Genomic DNA, 12,134 nt, shown 5'->3' on the forward strand with positions numbered 1-12,134 from the left:
TTACTAAATCCCTATAGTGCACAGCACAGGGATTGAGTAAAGAATGGGATCCCATTGCTTTTAATATAATTGGTTCTTTGATCAATTATGATTGCGTTTCAGGGTTTTTAGACCAGTAGTGCACTAGGAAAACCTTGATAGATGACACCCTCAAAACAAGTTTTGCGTTTAAAAAGGAATGGTTTAAAATACCTAGAAGCAAAATGTGATGTTATGGAGAGAAAAAAAAAATCGAAAATAAAGGAAGCCTTGTTAAAAAGAGAAGTTGTGACAGGGTTGTGACAGCAGGTGAACATTTGCTATCCTTGTGTGTAGACCACGTGCAGAATGAGTGTTACAAAAATAGTTAAGCGAGGGGGAGGGAAGGGCGATGTGTCTACGTTTTAAATGGCACCAGCCACAAAATCTGTAGATACAAGCTACTTTTTTTTTTTTTTTTACACACTTTAAACTCAGACCTAATTCTTCCTCTGAAGATGGACAAAAAACTGCAATAAATTGCTATAAATTAGGTAGCTTTGTTTGAAAAACTTTTCCAAAGCATAGAAGTCAGGCAACCCATAAGAGAATGTATTTCCTCTTTAATAGCCGATAGGAAACGACTTTGTAGCTGCTGACCATACAACTATAACATGTGGCTTATGCCATATCTTTGCTAGCCAGTGCCATTAAACAGCAGCCCAAAATGCCTGCAAGTGGGTTGAAGTGTAAAGCTATAGAGATAAATGAATTGCTTGGGGTCTAATGTGCTGTCACACACCATTAGCACCTCTGTGCATGGCATAGATAATTAACCCGTGTAGCCAGAGGCCAGCAACGCAATTGCTGTGGCCCTTTGGCTACCAAGCGATGAAGTGCAATAGGGCTAAGCATGCTACACCACTGGCTCATCATGAAGTCCATAATATACAAGGGTGTTGGATAGAGGGGGTGGGGGTATAGTTAAACCACAGCACTCATGCAAGTTAGGAGGGGGTGTCAAACCTGAACGTTTAGACCTGGCCCTCAACTCCAAAACCTTCCAGCTGACATCTGAGAGGAGCTGAGCCATATCCTGGGGTACGGAGACAATGAGCTGCCTGCTATACACTGAGACTCCGTTTCGCTGCTTCTTCCCCTGTGCCAGGACTACCTGCCGTAAACGCTGTCGCAAAAACCTGGACGTGCAGCGAGGCTGTCTGTCAGCTTGGCTGTTATTGTGACGCCATTGACCAGAGACGTCACAATCCCAGCCAAGCTGACACGCACAAACACCTGCTTTTCCGGGGTTTTGCGACGGCGTTTACGGCAGGTGGTTTCCAGGCTGTCAGCGGTGATGTCCGGGATGGGGGAGATGGCGGGTTCACTCCGCCTTGGCGTGTTCCTGGTGGCCCTGGTGGCCGTGTCACGGGCGGGGGCCTCCCTTCGGAATGTCACCTGGGAGCTCCTGGGCTCAGAGGCTTACGGGAAGGTGGCGGCTTTCGGGGACTTCAATGCGGACAAACAGACTGACATCTTCATCATCAGATCGAGTCAGTGAATCCCCTTCATGTTGGTTCTGAATGACTGGAAATGATCATTAATATTATTATAAATATGATTATCAAAATGACTATATTGTTAATATTTATTTTCATCAAAAGGACTGGAAATTATATAATAATAATGTTGCCTAAAGGAACTGTATATACATTATGATTACTAATATTCTGAATATCTGCAAATTATTAATATTGTTACTATGATCTGAAAATTATTTTAATAATATTAATTGTTCTGACATTATTTAAATGGCCTGACATTATTTGTATTCTTACTACTTATTATTATTGTTTATTATTATTGTTACTAATATGGTTATCTGACTATCTTGAGATTATGATTAGTTATTATTACTAATGCTAATAATAAGATCTAACTGGCTGTGCATTGTTATTAGCATCAATAATAAGTGTGAAACATATATAGAACAAAGTTCTGTAATATACAGTGCTCCAATGGATCAGGTCACTAGTCACAATTAAATAAATGAGTTGATTGAAAAAGCTCATAGTATAGGTAACCAAGAAGTCAGTGAGCGCTGGTAAACACAGGTACAGTATGCGCTTTGTGTAATGAGAAGCATGTATAAAGTCCTGGTAGGTGGTATAGATGGGAGCTAATAAGCAGATCACACTAATTCACCTCCTATTGAGACTGCGTGTATAAATCCCAGTGAAAACCAAGGCATAAGCCTGAAATGGTAGATTACTCGCATCTGGTAACCTGTTTTTTCTCCGTTGGCGTGCATCACGTGGTGTCAGCGAATGGGTAGTCCCAGTAGGGAAGAGAAAGCAGAGCACAGCCGAGCAAATAAGGGGTTAATCCGGGGCTACAGCATGCCTGATGAAAAACTCTTTATTGGATGTGCGACAACATGGTGCAGACAGGTAAAAAAACAAAACAGTTTTTTTTACCTGTCTGCGCTTGTTTTCAGCTCTGGGGACCCCTCAGCTCCTGGGATATTTACAGTTTTTGGTTCTGGTGGTCTCCCGGCAGATCAAAATGGCTTTCAATCTGCATGCCAATAGGATGCCGCAATGGATCATGTTGCGGGCTTCCAATTAGATGACCCCGGGTGCCATCTTTAAAAAAAAAATCAGGAAGTGCACTGGCACCTAATACTGTAAAGTATTTTGGATGTCAGGGGGTCTCTGAAATAGTGCAGATCCCCATCGCTTACAAACCTTTTAAAAGAAAAAAAGACCATTTCAATTTTGGGTGGGATTGCAGCTTTTACCTTTAAAGTGCCAAAGGTCAAGGTGCATTTCCTGTCATTTGTTTGCCTCAGCAGCGATCACATGACTGCCACTGACCAGACGACTTCTATATCTGTCGGCCCGACCACTCTGTGGAGCCTTTGTGCCACAACTTACCTTATACGTCATAAGGACTTCTAGCTGCCTGGACCCAGGCAGTACCATTACTTCGTAAGGGCACTATAAAAGTTAAGGGGCCTATTCTGTTTCAGCAGAAGCGGCCTGCTTCCAACATTTCCCATTGACATCAATGAGGCATTTAGCATCAACTTGCCCCGATCAGCTGATCTAGAATAAACCTCAACTACAAGTTACAAAACCCGCATGTTTATTACGCATTTGTGGAATTTTTTTACATCTTGAAATACATTGTCCTTTGTTGTGGCCCAGTGGTATTGTAAAGGAGAACGGTGTCAGGCAATGCAGAGTGTAACGCATAGCTCACCACAAACGAAGCGCGACCGTGGTGCTGTGGTAGGGAATTGGTTAACGCCAACCCACAGCCACGTGGGCGCACCTAGGCTGTAGAGTAGTCATTCAGGCCTGGTCAGGATTACAGATAGGAGAATAATCAAGGTACTTGTCAGGTTCAGGAGTGGAGAGTTGCGGATTGTCAGAGTGTGTAGCCAAGTTCAGGATTGAAGAGTAGCTGATTGTCGGGGTACGTAGCCATGTTTAGGATAGGAGAATATCGTATCGTTGGAGTACTTAGCCAAGGTCAGGACTGGAGACTGAAATAATGGTGGTACGAAGCCGGATCAGGAGAGGAGAGGTGCGGAATCCAGGAGAAGCAGAGTCAGACAACAAGAGGTTAAAAAACATACAGAACACCTACAAGCTCAAATTGAACCCCCAAAATACCCACAACATATATATAAGCATATAAGTTTCACAGAGGAGTGCTACTGAGCATGGCAATATGTATTTAAAACCAGAGACATAACATAAAACACAGACAAAGCTCAGTGCACATCCAGAAAAACTTATATATGGTACAGTGCCTAAATATACATGTATAAATAACTAATAAATAAAATGGTCTTTTAGTTTAACATTTTGGCCAAATTGTTGTAAGCCCTTGAGCCAAACTTCACGGCAGACCACGTTTAATCAGCAAGGCAAGGCAGGGCAAGGTCTCAGGAACTGGAATGCAGCAAGGCACGGGCGTCACACTAGGTTAGGCTCAGCAATGACTGATTGCAACAGGAAGGTATATTTAGGAGGAGCCTCCAATAACCAGCCAGGGAGCAACCAGGAAGTGTGTCTCAATAGGCTGCTGATGCACAGAGGCGTGCCCTTTGATACAGCCTGATTGGAGATGGGGGCGGAACTGATTGCGTGGTGACCCGTGCATGTCACGGAGGTCAGAGAGCTGTGTCGCGCGTCACTCCCACGCCGGGCCTGGGTCTCCCTAGAGAGAATGGGGGTGGAGACGATCGTGCATAGACCCGCACGCGTCACGGAGGTCAGGGGCGGAACCCGAGGTGCGTGTCACACACGTCGTTTCTGTCCATCACCAGAGCGGAAGCGGGACTTAGAACGCGCGTCAGCGGGGAGGCTGGACGAATGCACCTGTAGTGCGTCAGAGCGGAGGGCGGAGACAAGATCCGCAGCTGGGGGCTTAGACTGCGCTAGATTCGCGAGTGTAGTGGGACCACGAGAGCGCACGTCCTGAGTGTCCATCACGGGAGGCTTGTTGAGGTGAGGAGACGGTCTGCAACCGCCAGGATGGCGAGTCCTCACAGTACCCCCCCCCTTTAGGAGCGACCTCCGGGCAACTCCACGATGGCTTCTCAGGAAATTTGGCATGAAACATGTGAACTAATTTGGCTGCGTGGACCCGATGACTCGGAATTCAAGATCTTTCCTCCGGGCTGAAACCTCTCCAATGCACCAGATAGTGCAGCGATCCTCTGGAGATCTTAGAGTCGAGAATAGATTGGATCTCGTATTCAGGTTGTCCTTGAACCATGAGAGGCGAAGTGGGAGACACCGGAATTGAAAAGACATTTTGGACTACAGGTCTGAGAAGAGAAACATGAAATACGGAAGGGATCCTCATGGAAGGCGGAAGAGCAAGGCGATACGCAACCGGATTGATCCTTTCAGATACAGCGAAGGGTCCAAGAAATCTGGGTGCAAACTTCATAGAGGGTACTTTCAGCCTGATGTTCCTGGATGACAACCAGACCTTGTCGCCAGGTTTAAAATCCGGAACAAATCCGTAGCGATCTGCCTGATTCTTTTGCCTTTTTAACGCTTGCCTGATGTTGACCTGAATCCTTTTCCACAAGTCTTGTAGAGTCTTTATTCTGTCATCTGCTGCTGAGACCCCTGAAGAAGGTAGAGCAAGAGGAAGAGTGGACGGATTGAATCCGTAATTTACATAGAACAGTGACTCCAAGGTAGAACTGCTTTGGGCATTGTTGTGGGCGAATTCTGCCCAGGGTAAGAGTTCAGCCCAGTCATCTTGGGAGTCTGAGGTAAAGCAACGTAGATACTGTTCAAGAGACTGATTGGTCCTCTCCGTTTGACCATTAGTCTCAGGGTGGTATCCTGACGAGAAATGGAGGGAGAAATGGAGGGCTGGAGACAAAACGAGCGCCAGAAACGAGAAACAAATTACGAGCCTGTATCTGAAACAATAACTAAAGGTACTCCATGTAACCGAAAGATCTCCTTGATGAAGATGTCAGCTAGTCTGGGAGAACTGGGCAGATCCTTGAGGGGTATGAAATGGGCCTGCTTTGAGAATCGGTCCACTACTACAAGAATCGTGTCCATACCCTTGGAACATAGCAAGTCCACAATGAAATCCATGGACAAATGTGTCCATGGCCGATCCGGAACAGGTAGAGGTTGAAGGAGGTATCCTGGGAGTTTTAGTCCTGGCACACGTAGGGCACGCAGCTACAATTTTTTTATGTCCTTTTGCATACCTGGCCACCAGAAGGTGCCAGAGATGAGGTCCAAGGTCCTCCTGATGCCGGGATGGCCTGCAGATTTGGACGAATGGCTCCATTCGAGAACCTTCTTTCGGTGCTGAAAAGAAGTGAAGAGATGGTCCCAGGGAGAATGTGGCTTTGTTGACGAACAATGTCTTTGAGCGCTCCAAATGATGTGGCCGAGAGAATACATTTGGGCGGTAGAATGGGTTTTTGCTGATCCTCAGTTTTGTCATCCAGAGAAAATTGTCGAGATAGAGCGTCAGCTTTGATATTTTTTGATCCGGGAAGATAGGAAATTATGAAATTGAATCTAGAAAAAAATAGTGACCCTCTGGCTTGACGGGCTCCCAGGCGACGTGCGCCTTCAATCTAAAGCAAGTTTTTATGATCCGTGAGGATGGTTATAGGATTCTCGGTACCATCCAGCAGATGTCTCCATTCCTTGAGAGCAAGTTTCATAGCTAAGAGTTCCCGGTTCCCGACATCGTAGTTGCGTTGGGCCGAAGAATGTTTTTTTTTTTTAAATGCACAAGGATGCAACCTGGCAAGAGAATTCTTCCTTTGAGACAGAACAGCGCCTACTGTACGTCAGAGGCGTCGACCTCCAGGGTGAAAGGAAGTTTGGGTTCAGGATGAGTAAGAATCGGGGCAGACACTAAGGCTTTTTTGAGACGAGCAAAAGACTGAAGAGCCGCAGTGGACCAAGAGGCAGGGTCCGCTCCTTTCTTGGTTAATTCCGCAAGTGGAGCCACTAGGGAGGAAAAGTTTTGGATGAATCTACGATAATAGTTTGAGAATCCAAGGAAGTGTTGTATAGCTTTAAGAGTAGTGGGTTGTGGACAGTCCAAGACCGCTTTGACCTTGGTGGGATCCATGGTGAGGCCGTCATCGGAAATGATGTAGCCTAGAAAAGTGGTGGGTGTTTGATGAACATGACATTTCTCCAGTTTGGCAAAAAGTTTGTTCTTGCGTAAGCGAAGGAGCACTTGTTTCACGTGAGAGATGTGTTCCTGTCTGTATTTAGAGAAAATAAGAATGTCATCAAGATAAACGATTACAAAGGAATCCAGGAGATCTCTGAAAACTTAATTGACGAAATCCTGAAACACGGCTGGGGCATTGCACAGACCAAAAGGCATGAAAAAGTACTCATAGTGTCCATCTCTGGTGTTGAAAGCAGTCTTCCATTCGTCACCCTGACGGATCCTGACCAGATTATAAGCACCTCGCAAATCCAATTTAGAGAAGATACTAGCTCCTTGAAATCGATCAAACAGTTCAGAAATGAGGGGCATGGGGTAGCTGTTTTTGACTTTGATTTTATTGAGGGATCAGTAGTCTATGCAAGGGCGTAAGGTTCCGTCCTTCTTCTTCACAAAGAAAAACCCTGCGCCCGCAGGAGATGTGGTCTTGCATATAAATCTCTTTTGTAAGTTCTCTGCAATATATTCCTTCATTGCTTTGGTTTCAGGCATAGACAATGGATAGGAAGTCCCTCTAGAAAGTGTGGTGCCTGGAAGCAGAACGATGGGACAATCGAACGGGCGGTGAGGAGGGAGGATCTCTGATCTGACCTTATCGAAGACGTCCCGAAACTCGGCGTACTCGTCTGGCAATTGTACCTTTTCCTTCTCCTCGGACACGGTGGTACCCCCGATGCTACTTGCTTCTAGGATGCAGTTCTTATGGCAAAAGGCTCTCCATTGGAGGGGTTCCTTGTTGAGCCAATTCACCTGAGGGTTGTGAATCTGTAGCCAGGGTAGCCCGAGGATCACGCTGATGGAGGGAGTGTGAATAACATTGAATTGGATCGTTTCCAGGTGCGAGTTTTGTTCCTTGAGTTGAAGCACCTCTGTCTCCAAAGAGATAAATGCCGGCTGCAGAGGTCTTCCGTCAATGGCCTCAAGAGCAATGGGCTTCTTTCTGTGCCTGATCAGCACCCAATGGCGTTCTGCGAACGTTTGATCTATGAAGTTTACTCCGAAACCTGAATCGAGGAAAGCAAGCGTAGATATTTGGAAGCCCTCCACATAGAGAGTAATGGGGACAAGAATACGAGACGGGTTATCAGTAGAAATGGGGGAAAGAAAAAGCATTCCCAATTAAACTCCCCCGGGCCTCATGGGAACTTTGCGTTTCCTGACTTTTGGGGACAAAAATATGCAAAATGTCCTGAAATACTGCATTAAAGACATAGACCGGCTGTAACAGGGGACTTATCCCTGTTCAGTAATGTTCCTTTAATCTAGCAGTGTGGTAGTTAATTACTAAACACCACCTGCCTGATTAGATTGTTTACAAAAAGCCTGCCTTTGAGACAGGAAGGGACTCTCTTTAGCTCTGACTGAGAGCTGACCTTTGGAGAGACAGAGCAGAGGTTCTTGAGCCCCAGGAGAGACTGACCAAAAGAAACCCAGATCTCTGAAGCTGACCAGTCTTGAGCTCTGCCAGCCACACAGCAGAGCTGATTGCAAGACACCAAATAAGACTTCTAAACCTGGATGCTGATATTTTTCTGTGCACGCACGGGTGCGGTTCAAGGAGAGCAGAGAAGCTTACTCTACAGCAACTAAACAGATAAGACTTTCATTATTAAGAGACTGCTTATATCTGCTTATTTTCATGTTATGTGTTTGGACTGGGAGAAGCTTAACTAATGGAGATGTGAACTAATTGCAAGGATTTCACTAGAAATACTCCCAAGTGAATGGAAGCTTTGTTCCCCCCCCTGTGTTTGGATAATTTCCTGATGAAAAGGAAAATGCACAATAAAGCCTATTATAATTTCACATTATAAACTTCTCCAAATTGTGTACCTCTGTGAACGTCCGTCTACATTTGGTGTCCGAGGTGGGACAAGAGGCGTCCTTGTAGTTAAAAAGGACCGGAGATTTTTATGTGAAATTTTTTTTAATGCTTTTTGCCTACAAACAGTCTGAAAAAAAATAACCTCCAGCAGCGGAATTAAATCGGAATTAAAGGGATACACACCACTGAAACTTACAAAAACCCAGAAGAGACTGCTGAAGTAGCTAAACCTTATTTTGCCTATCACAAAGTGTAATATGGTCATTGAAATAGAGGTCTTTGCTTTTCAGCCATAGTCAGGGTTCAAGAAGTGAGTCAGCCCTTGGAAAGGGATAGGTGTTTATTGTTTTCAAAAGTTTCGCTGAAGCAGTGAATACAGATGGTGACCCACGAGTGGTACTGATTTTGCAGATAAAGGTTGCCACACCGCATAGGACTACCAGCTATGAATGGAGTATATGCAGAAAAGTGTGAAAATTGATACAAGACTGTGCTGAAGCAGGGGAATTTTTAGAAAACCAATGCTGAGTGTAAAATTGCCCTATAGGGGGAAAAAGTGATTTCTGAACTGTGTAAAAGGTTTTTTCAAAACCAATTGCTGAATGTTGAGTCACCCTGCCAGGAATGAAAGAAATAGTCCACTGCAAAGAATGTTTTTTTTCTGCAAGTAAAAAAAGTCTGCATATATATATCTTGGGAGCAAAAACAGACACCCAAAGTGTGAAGTGTGAATGCCATAATACCCAAAGATGAGACTGAAAATTACTGAACTCAGGCAGAAAACCAAATTCTGTTGCTGAAGCGGGGAGATTGCACCCTGCAAGAAAATGGTGTAAAGCAAATAGACTTTTTTACCTAGCAACTGCACATCTTGTATACCTGATAAAAGAAAATGCATGCACAGCACTGCTGATATTGAAAAAAAAAAAAAATTATTATCCAAGAAAGAAAAGTCTACAGAGATGCCTGTGAGAGCTACGACCTCTACAAGCAAAATATGCCCATCTGTAGGACTACCACAATTGGGGGTTCTAGCAAATACAGTGGCAACAGCTGCAATAGCGCCTCCTGAGGTCTGGAAGAAAATTACACCTGATAGCCTAAACATGGAGGACAAGATGCAGCGTTCCTGTAATGAACCCTACCCCACGGAAGAGTGGCCCTTCCAGTCCAATAAAGAGGAAGATATCTCTTACGGGAAACCGAACCGAGTCACACCCACAAAAAACCCCAAGAATGGTGGGGGTGCCTGAACTCGGCAAGAACAGAAAAGACCGCCCTCTATGATGACGAATATGGTCGACAAGAGAAAGAGCGGGAGCAGCAGATCACCCAATATTTCTGTCAGCTAAAGCAACTGCAAGAAAAGCCTGGCGTATATAATGAAGCTGCTAAAGTATCAAATAAAGAAGGAGACCCCAGTATTCCTGATGGGACGGAGTCATCCAAAACAAAAAAGCGGAAAAAGAAAAGCGGTTCTTCACTTACCGTGGAAGGAACAGACACGTCCGCAGATCCTGTGGAGGAAAAGGGGGACCGAGTTGCCCTGCAGCCTAGAGAAAATGGAGAATTCATCCCGGGGTTAACCGAATATACAGAGGGCCCAAGGCAGAAGTCGTGTACCCTAAAGAAGTGTCTGTCCGGTGCCAACAGTGAGGAACCCTCAACCAACCATCCCAGGGAAGTGGAGCCGGAACCAGTGAGTGACGATCCCTTGACCAGCCCTGAAGATGCCCTAAAAAATGCCAGGCATGACTTTGATATGCTCCGTGAACAATTGGAAAAAAAGGAAGATGGTTACACAGAGCTACAGAAAAATAACGTGAAGCTACATGAATATGTGCTCGCAATGTACTCTTTAGCCAGGACAGAATTGGACAATCTCAAGGCTGAGCTAGATTCTGCAAAGGCTACTATTTCCGCCATGGATGAAAAGCAGAGCCAATCTGATAAAATGGTGGCTACTCTAAAGCGGAAGTATGAGGAGGCACTGAAGCAGATGACAGTCTTCCAGCAAGAGGTTCACACTCTTAGCATAGAGCTGAATGCCTCACAACAGGAGGTCAACAGTGTCTGGATAGAGGTGGACGTATCTCAGAAAGAGGTTCAGACACTCCGCAGAGCACTGGATGCCTCACATGAGACCAACAGCTGCCGCACAGACCTGGAAGTTTCCAGAAAGAAACTACACAGTCTCACTGAGGAGCTGGACATTTCAAGGGACGCAGAGCACTGACTGCAGAACCAACTGCAAGGTCTGCGTACACACCTCCAGTATGGTTAGGAGACACAGCAAACGCTGCAGGAAGAAAAGCTGCAGGCTGCTAAAGAGGTACAAGCGCTGCAGGAACGTCTGAATACCCAGTACGTCCCCACATAGCAGTATGAGGAGCTAAAGGCCACGCTGCATGTCACCAGAGCATCATTGGAGGCGGAGCTTTGATACCAGGTGACTCTGTATGAGAGGGAGCGTGAGACGGCTCAGAAACTGGAGCAAGAGCTGGAGAGACAGAGAGACTGTTCCATTCCCTTGAGTCAGTACACCAAGGAGAAAACAGACGCAGCGGCAACCTTGACGACAAAAATTACAGAGCTCCAGAATATGAAGGAGACTCTGATACAGACTCAGGGAAAGCAAAGTGCGCAGATAAGTTTCCTGAGAAGAGACTTGCAAGACGCACTCAAAAAACAGGGATCTCTTGCGGATGAGATTACAGTCCTACAAGGACAAGTATTGACCCTGACTAAGCATCAGTATCCCACGGCCACAAAAACCCATGAAGACAAGGGTACAGTGAGTGCTGGGAATACTGCTCGTCTGAAAGACAAGGTTGCAAATATTGAACCACCTAAACAAGCACTAGCAAAACCTTCAGCCACCCAGCAGGCAACAAAAGAAGGTACACGTGCTGAATTAAAACCAGAAGAATCCTTAGCTGATGAAGCTGAAAAGATGGGACATTCTCTGGAAGTGGGTGTGGAATTGCAACTTAATCTCAAAGAGGCTGAACTAGCAACCCCATTGAGTGGGAAAAGGGCAGAGAGACAGCTTCAAGAGCAAAAAACTGAAAGGGCTGTTTTAAACGCTCTGCAACTGCTGCTATACAGTCTGCCTACAATAAGACAAGCACCCGACGCGAGGGAAATCTCATGACGCAAGTAGAAAAAAGACTATACTTGGAAAAAGTCCTCCTCGAGCGACTGAGGGGTGCTGATAAGCACCTTCAGGAGGAGACACGAATAAACTGGAGCAAGGGCTCCAATCCCAGCAGGACTGAGGGTTCTCTTCCTCCATCCACTCTCATTCAAGTCACTGAGATATCTAGAATGAGAGTGGAAGGATGGGCTTTGGCCGTGGCAAGCCCGAGCTTCCCACAAACAGGGGAGGTATGTAACGGGAGTAATCCCTGTTCAAGTAATATGCCTTTAATCTAGCAGTGTGGTGGTTATCTGCTGGTAGTCAATTAATAAACACCACCTGCCTGATTTAGATTGCTTACAAAAGCCTGTCTTGTGAGACAGGAAGTGAATCCTTTGCTCACACCTGAGCTAAACTTTGGAGACAGAGCAGAGGTTCTTGAGTCTCCCAGGAGAGACTGAC

General features: G+C 45.5%; 2 protein-coding genes across 2 annotated transcripts in view; one reads left to right on the top strand and one right to left on the bottom strand.

The window, feature by feature from the left end:
• Positions 1-1,164, bottom strand: part of PHKB (phosphorylase kinase regulatory subunit beta) — a 420,515-nt gene extending 419,351 nt beyond the window's left edge. The window contains exon 1 of the mRNA XM_075577209.1: positions 985-1,164. The gene's annotated coding sequence lies outside the window, so the exon portion shown is untranslated. The remainder of the gene's footprint in view (positions 1-984) is intronic.
• A 94-nt stretch (positions 1,165-1,258) lies between these two features.
• Positions 1,259-12,134, top strand: part of ITFG1 (integrin alpha FG-GAP repeat containing 1) — a 300,241-nt gene continuing 289,365 nt past the window's right edge. Inside the window, exon 1 of the mRNA XM_075576274.1 lies at positions 1,259-1,511. Within this exon, the coding sequence (XP_075432389.1) occupies positions 1,316-1,511 (196 nt within the window). The 5' untranslated portion in view covers positions 1,259-1,315. The remainder of the gene's footprint in view (positions 1,512-12,134) is intronic.

Source organism: Ascaphus truei, chromosome 19, assembly GCF_040206685.1.
Source record: "Ascaphus truei isolate aAscTru1 chromosome 19, aAscTru1.hap1, whole genome shotgun sequence".
NCBI lineage: Eukaryota > Metazoa > Chordata > Amphibia > Anura > Ascaphidae > Ascaphus > Ascaphus truei.